The sequence below is a fragment of the Anas platyrhynchos genome, chromosome 2, assembly GCF_047663525.1.
Source record: "Anas platyrhynchos isolate ZD024472 breed Pekin duck chromosome 2, IASCAAS_PekinDuck_T2T, whole genome shotgun sequence".
Lineage (NCBI taxonomy): Eukaryota > Metazoa > Chordata > Aves > Anseriformes > Anatidae > Anas > Anas platyrhynchos.
Genome location: NC_092588.1, coordinates 41,745,251 through 41,772,919, shown reverse-complemented (window position 1 = coordinate 41,772,919; position 27,669 = coordinate 41,745,251). Strand labels below are relative to the sequence as shown.

The 27,669-nt window shown below is 40.9% G+C and overlaps 1 protein-coding gene across 13 annotated transcripts in view; it reads left to right on the top strand.

The window, feature by feature from the left end:
* The window catches only part of ZNF521 (zinc finger protein 521), a 232,079-nt gene extending 204,749 nt beyond the window's left edge, over window positions 1-27,330 (top strand). For all 13 annotated transcript variants that reach the window (XM_038173878.2, XM_013095734.5, XM_038173882.2 and 10 more), the window contains one exon: window positions 26,500-27,330. In XM_038173878.2, the coding sequence (XP_038029806.2) occupies window positions 26,500-26,529 (30 nt within the window). In that variant the 3' untranslated portion in view covers window positions 26,530-27,330. The remainder of the gene's footprint in view (window positions 1-26,499) is intronic.
* The last annotated feature ends 339 nt before the right edge of the window (window positions 27,331-27,669 follow it).

Sequence of the window (27,669 nt, the reverse complement as noted above, 5' to 3'; positions counted from 1 at the left end):
GAAGGAATTATTTACTATATATTAACATCATGCATAGCTTGTCTTGAAATGAGAGGTGGTGGTATGTATTCCTGAAGTGGTGTTGTATCTTGAGACAGCAGCAAAAGATTGCTTCTAAGTTATTTTAGTTTACATTGAGATATTAAATTCAGTTGACAGAGGAAAAAATGTCAGTGTCTCTGATGATCTGTAGGGGTAGAGCAAGGAAAAGTGTACTATTTGTGCACTAAGACCTTTTCTCTTCAGCCCGCCACATTATTTTTATTTGCAATTAAAAGATTTTTCAGCACTCAAGATTTTCCAGTATTTTTTTTTTTTTTTGTAGCATATGCTCCCATCTCTAAGTCTTTTAACTGAGTGGAGTGTGCACAACTAATTCAGCTTTGCACTAGATCTGGATTTAATCTCATCAGCAGAGGCAAAAGGCTAGTTTGGCATGTGCACCCGTACATTCATTTTGTATTTCACTTCCTGAAAGTTTTACATTCTGAAAACCTGATATTAATGTTTGGTGTGATGATATGGGATACATTTTTTTTTTTTTGGAGAAAAAAGAAATAAGAGAATTTAAATCATGTATTGATTCGTTGTGTAAGAGTTTGGTGTTCATGTAGATTGCACTAATAATCCATTTCTGCATGGAAGCAATAAGGAAGAAAGCCTTTTTGATAGCCTTTCTTACCTTCTGTCTTGATGGACCCAGAGGTCATCCGGAGGACCATACCTATGATACTTTCAAGTGCCTGTGCTGAATTTCTCTCCTATTTCTCACAGATCCAAATGTGGTTTATTTTCTGTCTGTATTAGGTATTACATGCAAACTCTGAACCAAACTGGAAGGAGGACAAGGAAAAGAAAAGATAAAGTTAAATGTTTAGGGGGAAAAAAACAGTCTTACATAGTGGTAGACAGGAAGAGGCAGGGCTGAGTTTTGAAGTCAGAAAATGATCTGAGTTGTGTAGATAGTTATTGTACTTGTGGGAAAAATAAAGCAGAAACGGAGTGGAATGAGGAAAGGTCAGAAACTAATTTTGTTGTATTTGCTTCAGCCACAGCATGGTTTTTGTGGAATCATTTTCTTTTTTTTCAGTCAAGATATTCTGTGTGTGTTGGTTTTGTTGTTTTCTGTTTGTTTGTTTGTTTTGGTTTTGGTTTTGTTTTGGTTTGTTTTTTTTTCAAAGTGCTTCCAATAAGTTGAAACTGTGTTTTTAGGAAGAAAATATTCAAATATTTTGGCTTATTGATTTTCACAAATTCTTTTTTTCATCATTAATCAAAATACAGAAGTGGGTAGAAGTGGAGATCGACAATGTCTGAAAAGAGATAGGAGAGATTGTTAGAGAAATCAGACCAAAAGGAAGAAAAAAGGAAAAAAAAAAAAAAAAAGGAAGAAAGTACAGGTATGCAAAATAAAATTGTGAGAAGAAACAGGAACAATAGGATAGAAATGAGTTTTAACAGCAGAATTCAGACTGGTTTTAAAAAAGGCAGAATAGATAACTGGATTCTGAAGATGCAAAATGTGGAGATCCAGGTGACGTGTAACATCACCTCCTTGCTGATCTGTCTCTCTAAAATACGATCTCGGTTCAAAGTACATGGGGTCCCCAGCAGCTGCCTTCTGCATTTTTATTATAATAAAAGCACATGATTTTCCACTGAAAATTCATCCCTGCCCAAGACTCATGGCAAGATTTTGCTGTCTCCATCTAAGCCTAGTTCATTAAAACTTCAACGTAACTGAAGCACCTGGTTTTCTAGTGAAGGGCACAAAAGGATGTCCCCACAGAGAGACAAATTATGCTCTACATTGGCTAGGTGACAATCAGTGTGTTGGTTGTTCCGTGCTGCAGAAGGCTCTTAACAGAACACATCTCCATACCCTTAGAGACAGCCTCTCTCTGGCTTATCTACGCTGGCAAAAAGGGAAAGGTATTCATTTTCTTATTCATTTAATTCATTATGTTTATTATTTTAATTAACTTGTGTAGCCCCACCCCAGTTGAGAATTCATTATGTTTAAAAAAAAATGCCATTTCATCACGCCATTCACATATGCTGGGATCACTGGCTTTCTGCTCTTACCTCCAGTTATCTACCCAGGATGGTAAAAGGGCAGCAAAGCACTTAGGCAGAGCAGTAGGTACTGACCTTTGGAGTCTGCTTTTACTGAAAATACATTGATCTCAAGATCTCATTTAAAACCTCTTCTAGGAAGCATCGCTTTGTTCAGGCTATCTACCAGCTGAAGCAGTGGAATCTTTGGCAACTAGCCTCCGGGTTATGTTTCTCTATCCTTTCACATTACCGTGGCTTGTGTTGGGGCTTGCAGCATAACAGTCTATTTATTTCCTCTAACAGGAGCAGTTTCTTGCTTTTAATTTAAACATGCATCTAAAGTGCATCTCCCATGCATGAGAGATGCTAATCATCTCAGATTAGAAGCCATGGACAGCGCTCCATGGCTGTAGGGCAGAATAAGAACAAGAGCAAGATTGAGCAGAGCAGAACACAATAACATAGAAGCCCTTTCCATGTGTATAGCACAGCTGATAATTAAAAGGAATTAATTCAGGGGTACAGAAAATAAATGCACTATAATGGTGCTTAACTTGGTGTTTGGCCCAGTGTGATTCTTTGCTTTCATTGCTTTTGATTTTCTGACTCCTGTTCCAGGAAAACCAGACTACATGAACATGAGAATATATATACTACATTCTTCTCACCTTGGGGAAGTTACTGTCTCCTCACTCACTACCAAGCTTCCCTTGGTGGCCAATATAGGACTAGAAACCTGATGTCCTGAGCTGATACTTCCACATTATCTACTACTCTGGTCTCTCTCTGTTTGCAAATTTAATTGATAAAATATGTGCCTTTCTTAGAGAAAACGTGCAAGACTTAGTTTTAATCTTCTCCATAGCTCACTCTTCTCCCACCTTTACCACTTCCTTTAAATAGCTTTGTGCTCCATAGCTATTGAGCTAGTTTTAAATTTTTGAAGATGATACTACCACTGCAGAAACGAAGCAAATAGAAACCTTATGTAATGGAACGGGATGTTTAAAGGGTGTTCTGAGTTTTGAGTTTGCACACTTACGTGTTCCACAGTGTTCAAATGACTATGTGGTGTATTTACACTTTTGAAATGGAGCTGATAAAGTTTGATGTTTATTCTTTAGAATAGAATACTTTCAATAAGACGTGCTTAGTACAATAAGCAGTTTTCATAAACAGAGTCAGAGAATTAGGCTTGTAACAATCTTTAAAGTGAGAAATATATCTGATATGAGTATCAGATAAGGAAGCCATAAGATAGGTGTTCTTATACAGTGCATTGATGTCTCCCAGAAGTTGAAATTCTCTACAGATGGAGCATGACCATACAGCTTTCTGTACAGATTTAACTAAAACACTCTTCTCCATTCATCATCCACTATACTGAATTTTTAATTTGTAAGGATGTAAAGAAACCTATTGCTAATTTAATTTAATGTTGAATTTTCAATAAATCATGAAAAAGTCAATTTTGCCTATTAAAACTTCCCTTTCATATCATCATGCTATTTCCAGTGCCTGTTTTTTTTTTTCTTTAGACTTCAGACTTAGACTTAGATGTTTGAATGAATGATAGTGCTTCCTTTGTACCTGATGAGAAGTAGCCACTCCTTTCCTACTTCCAGTCCTAGTGTTCCTTCCATAGCCAACACAACACACCTTGCTGTTAGTGAGAAGGCATGTTTGTGAGAAGGCATTGTGGGGTATTACCCAGAGTGAATGGTTTAATTTTAGATTTATTTTATGTTGATGGGTCAGAGAGGTAACAATGTCTAGTAGAAATTCTGAGTAATTGTACAGGAACAGTGTTTTATCAGTGGTGATAGTTCATTCTGAATATGATACTAGCCAAGATTACATGGCCTCTCAAGACCATTTTGCCCACTACAAAAAATTGCTTCTCTTTTTCGTGAAATAGAGCATTTACTTAACATTTTATAGCTAATAATTAGTTGCTCATGGGGTAGTTAAGTATCCCCACTTTACAGACATAAAAACTAGGGCAAGAAATAATTGGATCAGCAGTTACTTCCCATCCTGTTGGAAAGGGACCTGGCTTCAGTGATTCACGCCCTTGCTGCTTCCCGTCTGGACTCCATCAGCAGAGAATACCTGGGCATGAAGCCATCAGACTGGAGGACATTCCAGCTAATACTGAGATCTGCAGCACTGATCCTCAGTAGCAAAAAGAGACCAGGAGCACATTCGGCATGCTCTCTTGCTGTCTGCACTGCCCTCCTACGTGTTTGCCCAGTTGTGCTCTAAGACTCATTCTGGGTCCAGCACGTCTCTGAGATCACCTGAGAAGTTCTTCCCTTTTGGTAACAGTGCCTTAGTTGACAGCCCTGCTTTGTGAGTATTTTTATCAAAGAGCTGAAGCTTACTGTGCATGGGAGCTACAGCTTTCCTGCAGGCTGACCCAGGTATGCAGAAGTGACTTCCACTGCAGTAAAGTATTGCCCTGAACATCCTCAGCTTACGTTTTTAAGAGTGTCGGCACCTAGAGGTGCCAAAGGCTCCCTTCTCTCATATAACACGTACCTGAGCACAGATTTCTAAACCTTTCCCAAAACCCCAGCCCACAACAGAGCTGTTCCAAACTGAAATACACGGTTCCTTCCCCAGGGAAAGAATGAAAGAAAGAATGAAGCACTCACAGCAGATGTTATTCACGTTGTTTAAAACAGCAGGAGAACATTCGCAACTCCTGGTGCAAGCAGCTGACAGTGGAGCATACATGAAGCAGAGCAAGGCAGGAGCAGCACAGAAGAGTCTCCAGAAGTTTTATGTAACTTTATGTGTGTCCCTTTCTGGATGTCCAGTTTGAAACACTTTCATGCTCCAGCGTTTAGCTATGTTGAAAGTTATCTTCTAGTCTTTACTTCTTTTCTTTAAGGGTGACATTTTCCAAAGTCCTCTGCATTGTAAAATGCTCCCAAAGATCTCAGTGTTGTGCAAACTTTTTAAAAATACCCTTACCCCGAGTTAGATGATTGCTAAGCAAACTCTAGGCTACTGAAAAAAAATAAAAGTATTGACCAAAACCACTACTGGAAACGGTAAGAGAGCTGGGATTCAATTCCTATATTTTCTTGTATGGGGACAGCTAGAGAACACTGCTAATTGACCTGGACTGGAGTTGCCTCCTTGTGCCTCCTTCTGGGGACCAGCTGGGAAGGAGGTTGGTGTGGGAGTAGCATCAGCCATAGCAGCAGTGGCACCACAACCTCCAGGTAGGAGTTGTTTTGCCAGTGCCCCCAAGAGAGTTGAGGCTGTGTGTTGTGTAGATCCCAATGGTAAGCCTTGCATGACAACAGGGGAGAGCATGAATAATTTATACTCTTTATACAAAAACAGGGACAAAACTTTCAAACCTGCAGGTGAAGTTACATTTTCAAGGATGTTTGCTTCACAGAGAAAAGGCCTCAAAACATTTTTAAGTGAAATTAGAGATTAGCTCTGGCATTTCTAGGTCCCCAAACTCTTAGGCTGAGGAGTGGAACAGAGATGCTGGCTTTCTAGGCCCCAAAGGCCACAAGCCAGCAGGGAATAACTTTGTCAGCTCTTCTTAAAAAGAAGTCTACCTGAAATCCAATTAACAATCAAAGCTTTAGGCCAACATTTTTAAACTCAATGGCCTATTTCTGAGAGGGTGCTGAGCACCTCCAGCTGTAGTTAAGGCCAATGCAAGAAGCTGGTGCTGAGTACATCGGAAAATCAGGTCATAAATGCCTGAAGTTAGCAACCTTAGTAAAAGCATGGGTGATGAGCAGCCACAGCCTCTTTGTAAGGTTTCAGCAAAACAGTTTTAATGTCTAAATACAGGCACCACGTTCACTAATGTTGGTCTTAGTCCTTAGCAGGTTGCTTTTGTCAGAGCAGATGCCTGGGAGTCAGTAGAGCTGGATTCAGTTGCAAAGTCTGGTACTAACTTGCTCCACTTAACCATGCATCGTCTCTATCAAGTGAGGGAGTATGTTGATAACAATATGTGTGCCAGAGATAGGAATGTAATTACTGCTTATGTTTTAAGGGAACTAGATAGAGAGGCATGTGTTGCAAGTATTACTAGTTTGAGTGCTTTGTTTCCTGAACCCTTACAGTGCTTTCTGTTTCAAGGAAAATGTAGGTGTGTGCCCATGGGTGCATGTATGCATGTGGCTTTATCAACTGCATTTTATTTCCCTAAGATAATCCATGCTTAAAAGGATGTCCCTGGAAATTCTCAACGCCCAAGCAGATGAAGTATGTTTCTATGTCATTCAAGATTTAAAAAGTTCAGGCTCATATTCTTGAGGCTTGAGACTTCTTTCCGTAGAAGGGGGAATTACTTTCTTTGCAAATTTTCTCAAAAAGGCAATCATGAGAAGAATGACAAGAGACACCCCCGCATTAGCTCTTTAAGGACATACCTTCAAAGTGTTTCCCCTACATGTCTTTTGCTTCAATGTCAAACAAAGGTTAAATACCAAAAAGAAAAAAAGAAGAAAAAAAGAAGAAGAAAAAAAAAGAATTCCTGAAAAAAAAAAGAATGCCCCTTCCCCGCTGGGGATACAGGAGTGTTACAGCCATATTAGGTTTTCATGTGGTGATTCTTTTCCAAATAAGAAATTTCCAGGTTTGGAGCTGGTGAGTTCACCAGCCTTTGATTGGCCTATTCAAATGTAAACACTCCCTGTGGGTAGTTTGTAAGACCATGAATATTTATAGCACATTGCAAAGCCCACCAAGCCCCAAGTGCCAGAGTTTTATAGGGACCATTTTGATTTCACTAAATAGTGCTTGACAAAGATGGGCTGGTTCTTACTTGTTCCCACATTCTCCATATACTTATAAATCTACATGCAACACGGTCAACTTGTGAAACTTTCTGAACTGTTTCCTGTAAATAAGCAGGAAACGATGTGTTCACAAAATTCCCTGAGAAAACATTCCTCAAATTTCTGCAGCTATTGAATTGGTCACAGTTCTGCTTTTTTTTTCAGATGCTTGGATGATATTATTGATGAAATTACAGAACTGCTACATGTAGCAGTTGTCTGATGAGTATTACCTTTAAATAAACCACTTTTATCTTGAAAACAAATTCAGACTTACAGAACAGAAAAATGGCAAAAGGATTGGAAGTTAGGTATGATGTCCAGAATAAGTACTAAGCTACACCCACAATATACCCATACAAAAATAAGCAAAAATGTATATTCCTTCTTCTTCAAGGGGGATGGAGTCGTAACCAATGTGTGTATACTTGAATATATGTCCCTATCTTACCTACTCCTTCCTGTTTATGCTCTTTTATGCCTGTATATATATATATATGTAAAATATAGATATCTATTTTTGAAAAAAATGAGTTGCAACAAAAAAAAAGTTAACCCATACTTTGGATCTGGTCACATTATTGGCTGGGATGGTCAGCATTAAATATATTCTGCATAAACAGAAAATACAGTAAGCCTTGTGACTGCAAAGACTGTGTTATGAAAATATTAAGTGAAGTTTGTTGTCTCCAGTCTGAAAGCAGACGGAAACAATGGCAATCAGAGAGAGGATAAGCTTCACTTTCCTTTGTCTTTTTAAGTGTTGATTCTGAAACACAGCAATGATGTTACATGCCAACATTAACATCAGGATTTCTGATTGTTTTAGCAAATGGAACAGCAAAGTGTGCAGGATTTCAGTCCAAAGAAGCAAATCATAAGTTGCTGCAGAAATGAAAATACACAGGAAGGCAGAAGAGGGAAAACAAAAGGCAAAGGAGTAGAAAAGCAGGAAGGAGGTTATGGGGCAAAGAACGAAACAAGATAGAAATAATAGTGGTTACAAGGCCAACATTTTTCTGCTGAGTGATGCTGATAATAATGATCAGACACTTGTAAAAATAAATCATGATAGTAATAAGGGGAAGTTCGGTTATTACATAAAGGCCAATTTCTAACCTCAGTCCTTGTAGAAACCTCTGTGAACATCAGGGAGTCTTGTTGTAGATTGGGGGCAGGGAAAGCAGTAAATGTATTCCCTGACCCACAAATAATCATTAGAAATGGAATTCTGCCCTTTGCAGAAAATGAGTTTTTATCATCTGTGCCCTGACCATTTCAGCCTACACCTCGTCATTAGTCAGATCAGTTGGCTAATACACCTGGAGTAAGCAGAAGAAATAAGCGCTGTGTTTGCATGTGAATGATTTCCCTGGTAGATCAGTTCAGTTCTCTTAATTGTCCATCCATTAATTTCTTGCTAATGTAGTTGATATCGATGACTGATTTTCTGTGCTAAACAGGAAGCACCACTTCTTCATTCTAGGACGCGTTCCTTCCTACAACTGCCCTGCTGTTAGCTACCAGTAGCTGCCGTTATATTATCTTTCATCTGGCCCAGAGCTGACAACAGATGGCCATCTCCGGGACTGCCATCAGTGTGACTTTATGAAGCATCCAGCTATGGTGTACTGAGGAGCTTCATGGCCAGTTCTGCAAATCTGCCTCCCTTCCCCCTGCCCTGCTGCCGGCCCCCCTCCCTCCGTCCCTGTGAATAAGCTCCTCATTCCTGGCTCCACTCTCCACTGGTCCTGCCGATTCCCAATGAGTGATGGCACAACGCTAGCACTGAAAGCTTGTCACTCGAGATCTGCCCCAAATTCCCCCCATAGTGCTAGCACGGGGTTGCGGTGACCTTGCTATACCCCAGCATCCTCACCCTTCTATGTTTTTTTGGTGCATAGGGATCAGTATCAGCAAACCTGCCACCCTCCAGGGTCTGTAGTCCAACCCCTACCTTCTTCCACCACAGAGCTTAGCTCAGTAGCCCCACTTCTCCCCGAACTCAGAGATTTGGAGAGAGAGGGGGATGTTTGATCTTTGTCTTTAAAGTTCTGTAAGACATGCTGCCAAACCAAGATTGAGTATGTCAAGTGTGAAGGAAGGTAAAATATCGATTAGAGACACAAAATGGGGAAAGGTATAAAATTCACAATCATCCCGATTCCGTTGACACGTTAGATCATTTGGAAAAGCAGCTTCAGCTGGGTGGCTGCTGTGCGTTTTGGAGGAAGATATATTGTTTGCTCTTGACAGAGTTTTCTAAAGCGAGGTACCTCCAGAGCTGAACCTGTATTTTAAGAGAAATTCACATTTGTATCCTTTATTGTGATATTTGCAGCAAGTCTACAGCTCGTAACAGTCTCTGCCCTCCAGCTATAAAGGAGTAAGACTCCATTGTTGGAGAGAGAGCAGCCTTCTGTGTGAAAGGCTGAGATGTGGTAGGCAAGATGAATAGTGCTTAAAAGCAGCGCTTGCGGTGCTGTCATTTAGAACAGGAGCACTGAGGATTTAAACGAAAGTGAAAGGCATGGTAAATGAATCCTTTAAATTGGTCAAATTTTCAGCCGCCTAAAATAACAAGTTTTCTCCATTGATAGGTTTGTTGAGTAGGAGGAAAGTTGGGAGGGGATGAATTCCCCTAGGGAGGAGGTGCAGATAGTTTGTAAAAACAAGGTGTGGTCAGTGATTCATAAAGAGACACGTCCAGGAAACTCCAGTAAACAGCAAACTTGGCTCAAAAGTGGTGTCTTTCTTTCTTTTTTTCTTTTTTCTTTTTTTTTTTTTTCTTTTCTTAGAGCATCAGCATCATTAGATTGCTCCATTCCAAACATTAGTCAAAGGGACTCACATGCAGATGGCTACACAACTGGAGCTGTTCATTACAAAACCCCAGCCAGGAGGAACAGCTTTCAGGTTTAGTTTTCCTACCTGTTACCGGGGTCAGGTTCACCGTGCTTTGATCAGGCTGAGGCTAAAATATGATTTTGGGTGGAAAAAGAGTGTAGTGTTTTTGTAGGCTTTTGTGGTGTTTTTTAAGTAGAGCTTCCTTTGTGTTCAAAGCTGAAATGAATGTCCTCCACCCCGTTAACAAGGGAAGGGGGAAAGAGATGATTCAGTCCTCGTGAACCAATACTGCTGAGTTACACACATTTCTACATGCAGCTTTAGTTGGTTGTCTGCATTGTTACAGCCTCATTTTGCAGCAGAATCGCTAGGCACAGGCACCGATCGTGGCTGTGTAAATCAGCTTGGTGGGTACTCTGTGTCAGTGGATGCACTGCTCCCCTCCATACTTTGTGTCTACAGATAGATGTGTGCTGTGTAATATAAAGCAACCGAGCTACTGTTAATATTAGTGGTGCATTTTGCTTTGCTTTGAGTTTGTAAAGGTGAAAGGTGACCGTGCAGGAAAATGGAACAGTATATTTGCTGTGAGACAGGCACTAAGAACTCACTCCCATGCTCAGTTATAATTCATGACTGTACTGGTGGGAAGCCCTTATCCCTCTGTGGAGTTAATGCATCTCCACTGTAGCCTGCTGAGAGCACCCTGTGTCCCCTCCCACCATCTGTGCATCCACTTGCGTGCTTTCTCTCTCTCTTTGCTGTGAGATCTCTTGGTGTTAAAACTGTCAGACTACTACTGCCTGGTAAAGGTGGCTTTATGATGAGTATTAGCGTTGAATTGTCATTTAAAGGGTGAGGAGGTAAGAAAGGGATGTGTTACCATTTGTTTTAAGCTCTCCCTCGAAAATGCTGACGAGCAGATCGAAAGGTAAATTTGTTACTTCAGACAGCAAACAGCTTTGAACAGGGTACAGAAATTTCCACAATGTAGAGTAAGAGCTATTAATTGCATCTTTCTTCCCAATCTGGGCATATTTTGCTGTTTCTTGGTACAGTGGATCTCTTTTTTTCCGTGAGTTTTCCATGAGTTGAACCAATGGCATTGTAAATTTAATAATATTTATTTACCCGTCAGCTAGCATAGCTGACAACAATTTTATTTTCTACGAGTTGATCTCCCCTTTTAAAAGAAAAGCTCTCTTGCAGGCTGCAAGTTAATTGCTTCTATGCTACCTGAGACTTGAAATTCACGTGACCATGTGCTATAAGCTAGCACAATCTTACTTAAATAGGTAGTATACGAAGATTTTTTATTATTATTATTGCTGTAAGGCACTGTCAGAAGACCGGTGAGACTGTCTAGCTTGGAAAGAGCGGAACTCTGTTCACAGAAGCTTGAGATGATGCTTTATCAACCTGGCACTTTACTGCAAGGATAGATATTAGACTCAGAATATGGTTAAAGGACCATGTACTTGACTGTCACAGCAATATTAATTTGCAGGGTTTCACTGAATGTAATCTTATGTAGTCTGTTGTTTGTACTCCTTTAAAACTTATAAATCAAATCCAGACCTGGAATACCAGCATATGAACTTAACAGATGTGCTGCCATAAGGGACCTACTAGGTTATAAACTACAGAAATGATCTTTTTATATTTCAGATTCGTAGCTTATTCCAGGGAGATTCGGGAAGCACGGAAGTAAGGTGGAAGGTCACGCGTTAGGACAGTAGCACCCACCCAGTGCTTGACGTTCAGTGTAATTGTCAGGAAACCCACATCTGATGGTTTTGTTATTCAGTCATAGCATCCTGCTGAAGTTCCAGAGCAAAAGTAGGGCAAGGATGACTTCAGTAGCTCCGTGTCCAGGTTTTCTTAGGTGAAAGATCACTTTGAGATGACACAGCTGAGTAGTCAGGCTGAAATCCTAGTTGGTATTTTATTAATTTTGCACCAAGATAAATCCTGAAATTCTGACAAACTCCGTGACAGGTGAAATTCCTTCTTGCAGAATCTGCTCAGCAAGAGGCTGCTCATTTCGTTCTGTTCGGAGGCAGGCAACAGGAGGGCAGCTTTATAATCAGCCCTCAGCGGACCCCCAGCCGCCCCAGAGCCTTGGACTGATTGAATAACTCCTGGGCCTCTTCCCCTAGGCCTCCATCAGCAGGGGTCCTGTGGAAAGCAATCTCCCGCAGACTGGCACTGAAGTGAGCTTTAAACTACTATTTTCTGCTCTCCAGAGGAGCCTGGAGTACTAAAAGATAGATGGACTGCAGATATTTTATGAGAAACTGTCAGAAGAAGAGCAGAGTAAATGTTTTTTTTCTTCCTTCTTGGAGTCACATACACCACATCGCTATAGAAATTTTCCCAGATTTTTTTTTTGCTGTTGAAGTTTGAAATTAATTGGTTGCTAACCTTAATTTCCCCCCTCCCTCTTCTTTTTTTCTTTCTTTTTTTTTTTCTTTCCCCTTCCTCCTTCTTCTCCTTTTCCTTTTTTTTTTTTTTTTTTCTTAAATATTCACTCAGAGGCCCTTTGCTTAACCACAGTTGCAGAAAATCAGTACCATTTGCACTGAAATATTTATAATGACAGAATGAAAAATTGGATTCATTTTCTGGCCTGTAGCCGAACAGTCTGCAACTTTGTGCAGCATTGTTTAGCATCTCTCATTCCTCCCTTTCACTGGGGTCGTTCTCAGACACACACACACGCACGCGCTGCCCATGCTTCAGAGGAATGCTTAGCAAAACACAGAGCCATTTTTAATCTCAGCCTTGAGAAAACAACTTGTCTCTAACCTTGCCACCATCTGCGGGGGGAAGCAGAGGGGGAACGCATGGGAAGCGGGTAGACTCCCTCTTAAAGGAGAGATTATAAAGGATGACATGCAATAATCTGCCCTGTACAACAACGCAGCGTATGGCTGGGATGCAGTGGGATGCCTTGGTGTCTTCCAGGAGAGGCAGGGCAGACTGAGCACCGGGCTGGATATCAGGATCTCTCTGCTAATCCCTTTTCTGCCACTAATTCCCCTGGTGGCCTTGGGAAGCTCATTTGCCCACAAAGGAAGAGGTTGTCAAAAGCTCCCTTTTGTGTGTGAACACAGACTGTGCCTGTAAAAAAACACCGGGTGCTTCTTTGCACCTCCAGAAAACAGAGGATGCTGGAACTGCACATATTTACTTCCCTCGAAGCAATGGTGTGAAGGTGAAGTGGTTGATGTTTGCAAAGTGCTTTGAAAATGAAAGTGCGGATCCTCGGGCTCCAATTTGCATCCCCTGCCAGTATAAAAGGTACCTTTAGTCAGACAGCCAAGGATTCCCTTAGTATGCAGCAATTCCTGTTTATTTTGCTAGCTGGTTCTGTATCACTCCCTTTTGGTCCTTGCAGGCACGTCTCAGACTCCAATGAATTCCAGGGTTTTTTAATTGATATATAAATCCCTCAGGGGCTGTTACAGGCTGGCATAAGGTCGGGCAGCCTTATGAATGCTTTAACATGCACTGAGGACTGAGCTGGCCCAAGATTTGAATGTTTAGGCCACAAGGATTTAAAAAAAATATATATGGTGGTTGTATAGGAATTAGTCTGAAAATGACAAAAATTTATCAGAGAATGGTAAGTCTCTGCAGATGTTGGACTGTTCTGCAGAACTTAATAGAGAAATATATCTCGGAAAAGTGGTGATTCCAAAACCCTTAGAAATGATTCTCTGGTGAGCTCTGTAGACTGTTTGACAACTGTGTTAGTTTCTGGAAAAGCCCCGTGGCCAAAATGTTAATCCCTGATGCCTAAAACAAGGCATCTTGAGACCCTACTGAGCCACCCAAGTACATGGGTTGGATTCAGGGGTCAGATTCTGCAAGGTGCTGAGAATCTCCTGAAAACATAAACACCAGAAATTGCCTCCCAAGGTTCAAAACTGTCATCTCACTGACTTTATCCACATGCAATTTATAATATAGCATGACTGCTGATAGCAGGTACCCGTGTATAGTACTAAATACCGATCTCTTCTCCGCATCACTCAACTGAGCCCTAATTTTTTATTTGGTTTCGTCTGTTGGAGCTTCACAACGTTGACTCCCTCACAGTAGTCTTAGGAGCACAGCCCGAGCAGGTGTGCCTGTAAGCAGTAGGAAGGGGCAGACATCTGCTGTCAGCATCAGAACAGCTCGGCTGGCACTGCACAGCATTATTTTCTGTAGTCCGTGAGCAGCGCATACTTTTTATCATTCAAAAGTTTCTTACCAACTTGCAGATTTGCCTTTTTATCCTGTTCCCAAAGATAGTTTGACAGGTCAGCCTGAAGTGATGAGCGTTCTGACACAAACTGCGTCGTGGCTCAGAAATGTTGCCTGCAGTTGTTTTACTGTAGTAGTGCTTTGATTTGAAAAGAACTTTCTACAAAGTGGTGTGTTTTAGGATACAGCACACACACACAGAAAAAACATTCCAATATTGTGCTGCATGTATTCCATAGGCTTGCTGCTTAACCCTTGTAATCGCTTTCTGGTTTTCTTCTTTGTGCATGTAAATGGAGAACACTACATTTTTGTAATTTTTAATAGGTACTGAGAAACAAAAAGTAGTAGAAACCAGAAAGACTGTGAGCTTTAATTGCAAATATTAGTATGTTTTAGAGCGGGCACTTTGAAAGCAGATTACCTGACAATTTAACAACATTTTAAGGGAAAGCCAAAGCCCCAGAGCAGGTTCTTTCAAATCCAGCAGTATTTCTTTGGTTGAGCTGACCAGAACACAAGCATACCGATTTGTAAAATGCCTTAAGATGCTGAAGAGATTTGTGGAGAGAATAGAATACAGACCAGAGTGAAGAGGCAGCGCAGATCTTGCTGATGCTAATGTTACAATGCAGAACTGTTATTGAACTTCAGGGACTAGAAGAGTAGCCCCCAAACAAATGTTTTATCTTATTGTTGAAGACAGTAACTTTCTGGGAAAGCTGCTTCCTCTGTGGGCCTGCATCTTTGCATTGGTTTTATTTTCCTGTTTGCAGCGCCCGTCTGTTTACTGAAGTTATTAGTTTATAAATTTTGCCAAGGTGAAGTAACTGCGAGAGCTTTAAATTAGAGTAAGTGCCACTTCTGTGTGGCAGGATCCTCGGCGTGCTGATGGGAGAGCAGGCCTCCTGTTGCCTGCCCCTTTCCGCCTGGCCCCGCTGCTGTGGGTACTTGTTTATTGCTTTACCTTTGCATTTCTGTAAGCGTGCTCTGCCGTATGATGAATCGCCCTCTGATGAGAAGATTCTGCCTTTTTTTTTTTTTTTTCCCCAGGATCAAGCTAATACTTCACTTTAAAGAGTTATTTTAATTAGGTGGGTTTTATTGTAATGAATTAAAATTAACTTGGAGTAGCAAATTATATAAGACTGCGAGGGTTATAGATTAGCCTCACCATAGCTACAGCACATCTTTTTGTAAAGGAATTAAAGTTCAGTATTTCAGGCAGCTCGGCACTAAACACAGGCAGCAAACGAGTGTAAGTGTCGTCTCCAGTCATTTTCCCTCCTCAGCATGATCCTTTTCACTTGATCACGAGACTGCCAGGCTAAAAAAACAGCCCTAACGGGCAGCAAGGGGTGCTGCAAGTGGCAGCTGCACCAGGCTGGCCTCCCCAGCAGGAGACAGCCATCGAGGCAGGAGTGGCACGGCACCGCCAGCCAGGCCCAGGGGTGAGGGGGGCACTTCTTCGCCTGTCAGTGCGGGGTCGAGGCTGGCTCTAATGACACGTCTGTCTTGCAACGTGTCACTGGCCAGCTGTGTGACAGGACACGGGATGACCAGCCTCCGAGAATGGCATTTGGGAGGGGGATGCTTCTCGCCTCCCGGGGAGGATGGAAAAAAAGGCATAGAAGGATGCTGCTGTGTGCAGTACTTGTTGAGAGGGAGGGGGGAGTGTTAAATGTGTGCTGCATGCCTTGGGCTTATAAGGGGGTAAGACTTCTGTGTCTTGCCCCTTGTATAGGTTCTGAAAAGAGGCGAAAGTGAGAGTAAAATTCTTCCCGTTTAGCTGTGGTCATATTTCACACTTCTTGTACACAGATGCAAATGACAACAAAACAGAAGACAATAGAAAATCCAGACTTCTTTGTTTTACAACCAATAACCACAATGACAGACATAAAATTTTATTGTTCTGGTACCACATGTCAGTAAACGCTCCAGATTTATTGATTTACAGTGTATGTCCTTAAAAAATTGAGAGAAGTAGTGACTTTTTGAAGGGCACAATAGCATTCTGGTCTCAAAATCACCTTCACAGCATGGAATTTCTTAAACTAAAGAGAACTCCAGTGGGGTCATTCTAAGAACAACATTTCAATAGAGAGTTCTTAACTGCCTAACTAGTTACCACCTTTGAAGGGACAAAAATGGTCCCTGTTTTCTTTACGGACAAGTATATTTGTAATTCATACTTTTACCAAGCCTGTCATGTAACGACTGCCCCAGTTCCCACTACTCCTTGCTTAAAGAGATGTAGGAATAAGGATGATAAGATGTCCAAGCCCACTGTGTGGGCTGGCACAGTGACCAGCTGTGAAGGAAGTCACAGACTGAGAGCAATGGGAGCTCTGCTTATCAGCTCAGGAATCTTTGGTCATTACCATCAAACCTGCTCAATCTGGATTTCCTTACATACTGTCATGAAGGAAAAAGATGCATCAATGTGTAACTGAGTCTGGGTCTTGGACATTTCCAAGGGAGGAGAGCTAGCAGAACTCCATTGTCTTTCCTTTTCTTTTCTACACGTTTTAAAATTGACATACCACAGATGAGGGGAAACATTTTCACCTGTGTTTCTGATTTCTGGATCCAAAATACATACCAGTCTGCTTACATGTTCTCTCTTAATTGGGCATATGTATGCCAGATATCTACCAGGTCTGATCTTTGTTCACAAAAGCTGGGTTTGGTGATTTGAAACCTGGGCTGGTTTGGGGTTTGCTTTTAGCTGAGTGAAAGCTGTGTTAGTCACTTTGTGTTAATCCTGGGCTGATCCATAACCTCCCGTGTGCTGAGTGCTGTTGTACAAGGCAGCACGCACTGGCTGGCAATGTGCAGGGAATCCAAATTCCAGGCTGTCCCTTTGTCACCTGATAAGCACAATACCGAGCATTATGTCACAAGGTAGGGAGGTGAACCGGGCGATCGATACAAGTGTGGGATGCGTCCGCCCGTATAATAAGAGTGCAGACAAGTTACAGCGCTTTCCTTTCAGGCAGTGTCAAGAAACTTGTAATTTCACTTGTAATTTTGTTCAAAGGAATTCTTGTACATGCACCTGTGGAAAACAGGGAAGGATCATTGTTTTAAAGGTTGCCCTTTGCATATAAATCACAGCTCTGTGTGCTTCCCCATCTTAATTGGGTGACCTTTTGAATCCTATGGACAAGAGCTGAAATTCTGGAGCTGCTGGTTGGTTTAAGGTTTGAAATCAATTCACTCGATCCAGCAGCTACTCTGCTTCAAGTCAGAGAGCCCAGAATGGGAATTTGAGAAGAAAAAGATCCACTTGGAAGTTTCCTGCTGACACGTCCTAGCAAACTTCATCGCGAACTGAACAGATGTGTGTAAAATACAGGTTCCTTTGTCAGTTTAATCCCTGAAAAGACCTAACAGGATTCAATGAGTGTGAGATACACAGGAGAAGCAAGAAACATGTAATGTTTCCAAGAGGACATTTCTGCGCAATTATCAATTTAAGCTTCCATTATTTGTCACTAATTACTGCGCTGAGCTGTTAAATATTTAGCAGCAGTTTGTTTAATTGGGTTTGACCTATAAAGGAATCTGTACATAGCAAAGCTTCAGTTCCAGGAGCTAGTTCCTCACTCCCAGCTAGGTAAATTTGTGTTCACATAAGATGAACACATATTGTCAGACCAAGGGCTTTTTGTGTTTGTTTGTTTGTTTGTTTGTTTTACACCTGTCTCCACAGATTCGTTTGTCTTCAGGGGATCTGAAATTAGAGTATGAAGTAGGAGTACCCCTCGTGGATGTAAAATAGGAGGGAGGTCAAACCTAAACTTGTTTACAGATGTTGTAGTTTAGAAAGCACCAGCATGATAAATTAAACATAACAAAGAAAAAATAAAAATAGAGCAACAGCTAGCCACTGAACACATCTGTTTGTAAAACACTGACCCAATCCCCAAATATCTTATCGGGCGGTGCTGCATATCAAAGCTTTTTGTCCTCAGCTACTCTACTCCACAGCAGCTGCAGATAAGCAGGATTCATTCAGCCTGCTCTTTGCCTGACTGTGTCTGACATGGTGAAGAGACTTCTGCCCATCCCCTCTGCAGAGGGTGAGCGAGAAGCAATCAGTAGATGAGCAATATTCATTTTGTTTTAAACTCCACAGCCCTGGCTCTGTTCATACTTGTCCCTATCTTGTAACTCCCTTGCTTTCAGTGGAGTTTCTCTTAATTTATACCAGGGTAATCGTAATCATATTCTAAAGTAATAAGACTTTTGATATATTTCTCAGAAGTGCCTCCTTTTGCATTTTTTGTTTAAGCTTTTATTCCCACTTAGTGAACAATTTTCTTATTGGGGTAGGATGCCTGTGTATTAATTTAAAACATTTACAGCATCACAAAAGCCTTGTTTTTCTACAAACAAGATGTAGGCTTGGATCCTGATTAGCAATACAGCCACTTCACAGCATAATAGAATGGAGTTTTTTCCCAGATTTGATAAATTGCTGTGAACTCATCCTACCTCTTTCCCTCTCTCCTTTCACCATCATTTACAGAGGTAATCATACGTCCAAACATGCCTTGCCCAGAATGGAGAGGTCATTGCAAGTTCCATTGCATTTCAATAAACACCTGATAGTGTAAGGGAGGCCACTGGAAGGTTATTACCTGGCACCATAGGTTAAAGCAGCCTTGGAGCTACACTGATTTATGTCAGGGGCTTAACCAGGAGCCCCTGCCGACACTTGTATTGAGGAAGGTGCAAAGATGGTGAACGGACACTTTTGTTCACCTCCGTTCACTTCTGGTAAGAACGATGAAGGTCTTATTTGCTGTACCTAAAAATATATGTCATTCTTTTCCATACAGCAAATCTGTGATGTAGGTACTCTCATATAATAATCAATCCAAAAGGGAATCGCTGGCATTTTACTAGTGACTTAATGTAAGTCTCTGAAGAAAAATCAGTATTGGGTTTTCTTTGTTTGTTTTTTAGTTTGCAGTTTGCATCCCTGAGAACATGCTATCCATTCAAAGTTTTTTTTATGATTTTGTTTTCGGTGGTCCAGCTGGAAATGTTTGAGTAAAAGAACCAGAATACTGAGACTTTTACATAAATATGATTAAGCAAATGATCTGATTAGCAGTCATGTCATTTCAGAAATGTTAATATCATATCATATCAAATCACATAGCTTATGTGAACTAATTTATCTGAATAACTGTAGTTCAGTGTAGCATTTCTTAAATTATCGTTGTGAACAGTGGTCAGTCATGACCTGAGATGACCGGTTAAGTGGCCATCATGTCTGAGAACAGAGCTGGTTCTCAAAGGCTGGTAAACATAAACTCACCACACATAAGTGGTATTTATGCATAGATAAGTGATATTTATGGGCACATAGTTTCTCTTGGGATTTGGCCCCTCCTTTGTTGTGGAAATAGCTCTGTTTTAGTTCAGATCAAATACTTCTTTCCTTGGGAATCTCAAGTTTCGGTGATGGTGTTTTGTTAGGTCTATGCTGATGGTCAAACTGGGTCTGGATGAAACTCCATGTCAATATTAGTACATTTAAAAATTCATCTACACTCCTGCTCTGTCAGCTGCACTGCAGTACTGAAGATGCTGGTGGCAGGCACACCTTGCCTGGAGTTTTATTTCTTCTCTAGCACTTCAAAGTCTCCGTTTAGCTTCCTACCTATGAAAAACTGTCAGACATCATCTCCTTTCCAGCTCCCTCATTCACTCAGGATAAGTGTTGCATTCTGAATATATATTCATTTTTGTCTCAGAAACAATATAATTTCCTCAATCAGACACATTAGAAACATCTGTTAGATCCAAGATTTCCGATATAATAATTTAATTTCTTATGACTCATGTTTTATGAAAGGAATAAAGGGACTTGAGGGGGTAGTAATCTATGGTCACATCACCTGATGAAGAGTTTCAGCTGAAGTTGCTCTTTGTATTTCACCTATGTGAAAATGCAGAGTTGTTTATAGATTGTAAACCATGGCTCATAGATGATTGTCAGTACAACTAAAGATTATAGCATAGAATGGCCCTAGATATATCACGGTTAAAACCTTCAGATAATACATTTTGCGGAGGTAGACTGTGGAAGGGATTGCTCTCACTGTGGGAACACAGCTAAACCCCACCTCTACTACACATTTACTTGTATTGTAGCTGAACCTGAGAAGCCCGCATGATAGAATCATCTTAATTGGCTGCAATAGCAGTGAAGGGGGGCCTTAATGTTTTGAGGCATTGAAAGCAAGTTGACTGCATTCAGATGCTTTGAAATGGCCCAGATATTCTACTGAAATCAGCTCCTGACTATGCAGCTCTGATTTCGTATGTGATTTGGGGCTGGCTGAGCCTCTTCCTCTCCTGGGATGAACATCAGGAAAAAAAAATCCTAACCCTGAGGTCTGTGAAGCTGTGAAACAGCCTCCCAAGAGGAGCATTGGAAGCTCTAATTAAAATTGGACTGGGCAAAACACTTGAAATTACACTATAGGCAGTAATCCAACATTGGCAAGATGGGTGGAGAAAACGCCCTAATGGGTCTTTTCTATCTTTAAATTCTGTAAATTCTTGTTCTTCTCTTTTATTATGCCATTTCACCTTTTTCTTTAATGGTGACACAGTGTCATCTAGAAAGGATTATAAGATGCTATTGTGAGCTGAGTAAGATGATGTTAAATGTCAAAAGAAAATGCAACAGTTTTTCTGCAGGTTCACAGTGATTATGTGGAGAAAAGAAAGAGAAACCATAAGCAAGGACATCAGCGTAGCATTTCTGATCTGTGATACAGCGGCAAGTGTCTGCAATATATGTGTTTATCATTTTGACATTGCATTTCATATTCTCTGCGTATGAAGAATAACCACATTCCACCAAACCTAACACAGGTGTGGAAAAGTCATTTGCTGTAACTGTGTACATCACTCAGATTGCTAGAGAGATCTTCTATCCAAATGTTTCAAATATCCCCAAAGACTTGGACTAAATTATGTCTTTTTACATCTTAATTTATAGTGTGTATTTAATCTTAGTATCTCACAAATCTAAATATCTCATCAATTTAGACTTGAGTATAATCATGTTACAGTTTACCAGGAAAGAACCCTGCCACAATACAATGGGGCTTTGACAAGAAACTGTGCACTGCAGCACCGAAACAGCACAAGTTTGAGGAAAGGGCATAAAAATCAGTCTTTACTGAGATTTTTCTTATAGTTATGTCTAAGTACGTTTCATTTGTTTGCCATACGCCTGTTCCCTCCTCCCCCATGCTCCTTTCCACATGATGTAGTATTTCACCACTTTCCTATGCAGAGCTTTCTGCAGAAGAGGTCTTATATCATGGCAATCGGCTAAGTAATGAGGCATCAGACTGAAGTTCTGGAAACTGTGTTGACTCTGTGAAGCTGAATTTGTGATTCGTCATTACAGCTGCACTTAAGGTTTTGCTAGGCTTGCCTTTTCTGCCAGCTTTTCTTTCTTCCCCTTCAGTTCTGGAAAACCCAGTGTCCCCTTACTAGCTGCAGACAGTTTGAAAAGTATGGTACAGGGTAAAAAGTTTGGAATAAAAAGAAGGGAAGAGAAGCAGAAAATCTTGATTAGAAAGTATAATTTAATAGAACATGTATTGAACCAAATGTATTGATTAATGTGGAAGATATAGTACTTATATTGATTCAAACTAGAGATTTAGTACTAAAAGCTGTAAGCCAAAAAGCTGGTGCAGATTGCTACAAAAGTCAGTTTAATGCTGTCCTTGAGAATGCCTTCACAAAGAAATTCTTCTAATGTTTGAGGAGTAGGTAGAATGCGGTATATGTCAGTTTGATCCCAGAGGGTTTTATTTTGTACTCTAATAGCTGTTACGAGCCTACATTATATCCAAGGAGTAATTTTCCTTAGGGGTGCCCAGCTCGCTTTGTGTCAATATTCTAGCATTTTAAGTCACGTACAGTATATGCTTCTGGGAACAGTGCAGGAGCCAGCCAGACTCATAATGGTCTGCATTCATTAATAAAGGCAGAAGCTTCTGTCCCTCCATTGCCCACTACAGGGATGCTTCCCTGGTCTTCAGGGACCCGTACAGACACATTTAAAGAAAGCTTTATTTTGAGTGGGCAGGAGATGAAATGCAGGACTTGCAGGCATTTCCTAAGTCAGCTATATGCCCGAGCACAGGGGTGACCTTAATGGGTCAGAGAAGAATGCAGGTCAAAAGACTTATTATCCAGCCTGTTGGAAACCAATTGCTTTTGTTAAATAAATAAATAAATAAATAAAATTGTAGTGCTTAAAGGTTGATAGTAATGTAGAGTTCTGTTTTACAACCTGGAACTGTATTGCAGCGCAGTAGGGTTCAGGTTTGTGGGTTTTCTTTGAATGCAAAAAAAAAAAAGAAAAAAAAAAATACAAGGTGATCCATAATGTACACAGGTAAAGGATTCCAGATAAGTGATAACATGTAGGGTACCATAATTACTTAATCAGTGATGATTGATTACTCATGTTTGTGTTCCTGAACTAAGGAAAAAATAACATGCTGCTGTGGTACCGTTACCATCTGTTGAAATAATACATCTACATTTCATCTTTCTACTTCTTCACCTGTACCCTCTTTGCACTGTTTGTCAGGTATAACCGGGTCTTGCTTCATCTAGTCGTAAGAAGCACAAGTCCCATTTAAATCAAATGCAACCGCAGTTCGCATTAAAGATTCTGATGGAACGATGTCTGTGGTTATCTGTGGATTTTTTTCTTCATTAATTTTGATGCTTTGGGTGGGAACTTTTTACTAGCTAATACATCTCATGTTCTTTCTGAAACATGAAGACATAAAGACATACATCAAACAACTGAAAATGCTACCTCTTTTGTCTTGAAAAGAAACCTTTATATATATATATATATATATATATATTTTTTGCAGAGGAGATTCTTCCACCCAGTATTATAATGAAATCTGTTCCTGTTTTCTAGTTCCGTAGCACTGACAACAAAGATATCTCAAAGCATTTTCATCTAGAAAAGTGGCGGCATACAATTTTATAGCAGCTCACATAACAGTTAGGATTCTGGGTTCCGCTAATATATAGATATAGGAACAGGACAAATGCATTTAAAGAGTTTATATTGCATGAGAAATACGTTGAATTTGGATTCTCCCAAATTTTCAGATAATACCAAGACAGAGAAACTGGGGAGGTCAGACAGCTTTCCTGGCTGGGTCTGTGTCTAATGCAGTAACAAATGCAGTGACACACAGACCTTCTGCTTCACTGTTCCTCCATTTTGTGCATGCAAAGCTTGCATTTGTATTTGCAAACTAGGTTCTCCTCATGAAACTGTAGCTCTTGGAAATGTTAATGCAGCTATTGCTGAGGTCCAGGAAGGATTACGTTAATAAAAAATATTTTCCCTTTCCATTGCTTGAGTAGGAAATTGAAATTTTTGCTTCACAGGGAGACAACCTCATAATTAAGCAGATGTGTTTATATGCAATCAAATTTGGGGGATATTAAGTAGGGAAGCACATGATATCTTGTGTACTTAGTTAAAGACTTCACTTTGGCAAGTGGATGCACTAATTGCTCCAAACTCAGGCAAAACTATTTTGAAGTTTCCGGCAGAGGCGCATTTTGAGTTCGTGCAGTGTACTTTTAGTGAAGGGCAGTGTGCTCTCAGAGCCACACAGGGGATCTCGACTGTAATTTCGTGCTCTCCCTGGGTGCCCATGCTCCTGTGTCCCTGCCACGTCCCTGCCGGCAGGGGCTCCAAATTCAGCTTTCCCCACCCGCGGGCGCTTCCTCCGCCAGGGAGGCGGGGAGCTCGCTGCCCGCGAGGAAGAGAGAGCATCACAGTCGAGATCCGCTGTGCGGATAATGGAGGAGGATTTTTGCCCTAAATTTTTAAACACAACACCCCTCATAAAAACAACAACAGTTCATAACTGGGATTAATGTTTGCAATTTTCAGTCACTTAGACATGGGGTCTCCAATAGATGGCTTTTGGTGGAGTGGAATATGGCTCTCCATGGGATTACAGAATTTTCTTTCTTGTCTTATCTCTCTCCTCCCATCCTTCGCCTGCTTGCCTTGTCAATAGTATGCTGCTGAAGTGCTTCCACTTGGTATTTTTTGCCACTTAGCCAAATAGGTATTTCTCCCTAGTCCTTCAAGTTTGGGGAGCCTTAATTACTTTGGAAAGCATGTTCTGTTTTGACTGTTTACAATAAGTACACTCGCATTTTTGAGGCCTGAGCTGCTCAAAGAATTTCATAATGTTTGTATCCTGCCCTGTCTTGCTTTTCTCTGCAACCCTTGATTTCTTCTACTACCTCTTTATTGTATCAAGAGAATCCTATTTTGCACCCCAGGGCACGGGAGTCAGGGACACCAAGAGCTGGAGCTGGTCAGGCCTTGAGTCATGCTTTATTTAGTTTGCCTCCCTCTCATTTGGGCCTTTTTATTTTTTAATCAAAAATGTCATTGCAGCCAGAGTTATGCCCACACATCTAAAACACCTTTCGCCTGCTCCATATGCAACTCTTCAACCAGCCCCACACTGATCATGCACTGTTCAGGTAGTGGAAAGAAATCAAAATGGGAATGACTGACATGCTTGCTCTCAGCAGATTAGAAACAAAAGGCACCCCCCAAATATCTCTCTGCAATGTAACAACTGGTATATGACTTCACCTGCTCAGGATCAAAGGAGGAATCAGCATTCAGGCTGCTACCCCATATTTAACCTGTCCTGTGGTTTCTAGGTACTGCAGGGTCTCCAATAAGCCTGTGGTGTTATGCCATAAGTGCTGCAATAAATGGGCACAACAGGATGACAAAAGGGCCTACTGTCAGGCTAAACTCTTAATTTCCTTGCTTTTGTGGTTTTCAAGTCAGAGCCCATTACCTGAGACCAGCCAACATTTTAGTCTGCAGAGTATTGTCACTGCTTTACAGCATTTTGAAATGACTTTATGTGAAGGATAAGAAGCTAGATGAAATCAAGTGGTAGAGTGTATTTTTTTAACACTCTGGCCTTGGACAGTCTGGAATTCCTGCCATCAGCATTAAATCATTTTGCATTCACATCTGGAAACTGCATCTTTGAGTGTCACTGGGTCATTTTCCTTTAATCTTGAGAAGGGCACTACATTAAAAATTCCTCAGTCTTACTGTAAGATCCTTTCCTTGCCAAATGTCCCATGAGCTATTGTTTGTGTGCGTGCACAGTTTAGGGAGAGAGAAAGAGAAAGGAAGGGAGAGCTATCAGACTGGGTTGCAGTCATGCTGGATTTCACATTTGTTGTGCCAAGGCTGTTTCCGTGTGCCTTTTCATGGGTGGCTCTGAAAGGTATGCTTCAGTAGATGTTCACTTCACCGAAAATGTTGACAGCCTTCGGGGAACAAGTTCATCCTGAAGTGCACTAGTCCAAAGGGGTTTGAAGACAGATTAAGCTGATAAAGCAGAGTGAGGGGACGGCACGAGCTGGGACCCAATTACGGGATGGGCCATCTATCCCATCCCCTCTGGTCAATGGCACAAGTCTGGTGCAGACTAAGAAGGGCAAAATTCATCACTAATCAGTGGCTGTTCTGTTGTTTGGAAGCAGCATTCACAGACTTTGTCCATTTTCTGAGGATCAGTTTACTTTGGAGAAGACTTAACATGCACTGGATTGGCTCCCTGCTTTTAGCTCAGTGCTTGTGTAGGATCTGAGCCAATGCAGGCATTGAAATAGCATCTCATCCCTAAAAGTGGTTGACTAGATTAGAGCAGCAGTAGGAAAGAGGGTGAAACGTGTGTTTGCTGCTGCATTTGTTCATTACCCATATGGGAAAGGAGCACTGCAGGTTCCAAGGTCCATGTTGTGCTACCTTGCATAAGGCACTGCATTCACTTGAGGAAAAATATCGGTGGTTTTTGGAGACTGACGGAAGGACTGTGGCAGCCCCTCCTGTTTTCTCATCGGCCTTTGATCGCTGTGCTAGGCACAGAATGACTCTTACCAGAATACACTGTGCTACACTATTTAGGGGGAAATAAGTTTTAATGTAATAAAATACTTGACATAATGCCACAGTCGAGGAAGCAGTGTCCATTTAGCATGTTGGGGTTTTGTTTGTTTGTTTTGCTTCGGTTTGGCTTGGTTTATAAACAGCACGGACTTTTCTGCAAAATAAACATACTTCTCATTTGCATAATGTATAAACCATCAGACATATGTAAGCAGACACCAGAACCACAGGACTGGTGTGCAGTTTCCCTGGGGCAGGTCTGCCCAAACGTACCTGGAGACAGTGTGTTGCCTTTCTATGACCTATGGAAAGAAAAGCAGTGTGAGACAGCTGGGAAAAGCTCTTTTCTTTGAGAAAAGACTCTTCTTCTGGCTGCTTTAAAACAGGGAGGAGTCAAAGATATTTTCTTTCCAATACATTATTTTGTGTGATGTTGGTAGAAATGCCTATCCTGTGACTAAGCTGCCTCTTTTCTTTTCGTTACAGAATCATACGATGACCCAGCATAGCAGTTAGTGCAAGGCCCATCTCTTCCAGAGGATTCTTTGTGGCACAAAAAGGGAACACGTTTTACTCTTTGCACGAAACTTTCATTGTTAATGTATATTATTCAGAAACATTGTATTGTACCATAAAACTTGTATTATCGAAACTGTTGGATGTTCATGTGTTTGAACTTTTGAGCACCGGATAGACTTCCTGTATATAAAGTGTTGCACATGTATTATGTTGTCTGATACTAAAATGGTCTTATAAAGACAAGTGGACTTGGGCCCTATTCAAGAAGGATAAAAATAATAATAATACTGTGTGAGGGGAAAAAAAAGCTTAAGAAAAAGTGTCATTTTCAAGGAGGAGGGAGAAGGTAATAGCTATGTTCCATTACAGCTCTGTTTGGCCTTCCTTTTGTTTAAACTTCGGTCTAGAAATCTCTCTCTTTTGGTATACAAGCGGATGAATCCAAGACTATTTTTTATTGCTGAAGATTCTTGCAAAAAATATGAAGAGACTCTTTCTCACAGAGCAGGAACCCACAGTTGAATAAGGCCCGTATATATATTTGTAAGCCTTGCGATATGACAGATAGCATTACCATATATGCAATAGTTGTTATGTAGATTGTCAAAGAATTTTTTTTTTCTGGATACCATTTGAAGCTTTGAGTGTTCAAGACTTTCCTTAATGATTTCACACAGCCAAATTCTTGAATCAGTTGAACTAACCTGTATGTTACTGTTATTAATGTTTACTCTGCGGTCTGAACCTGGAGATTACTGGAATTGTTTTCCAAAAGGAAATAAATTCAGTTTACCATTATGTGTGAGTGTGCTTGTGTCTTGTCTTTTTCCTTTGAAAGCAGCATTGTTGTTATTGCTCCTGTAGTACTTAAAGGACCACCAAGATCTGGAATCCCATTGTGTCAGGACCCATGCGGTGGTCAGTGGCAGTAGGACATTGTTCTCGAAGCTGACCATTTAACTAAACGAACTGGTAGAAAACTAAACATACTGGCAGGTTGCAAAGCAATACGTGCTTGAGGGTAATATTCACTGTTTTCTGCTTTTGTTTGTCTTCTTTGGCAGTTTCAACAATTTCATACCTGTACACTTGACATGTTGTTTGCCAGAGGAGTCACCACACATCTTCTGTGTATAA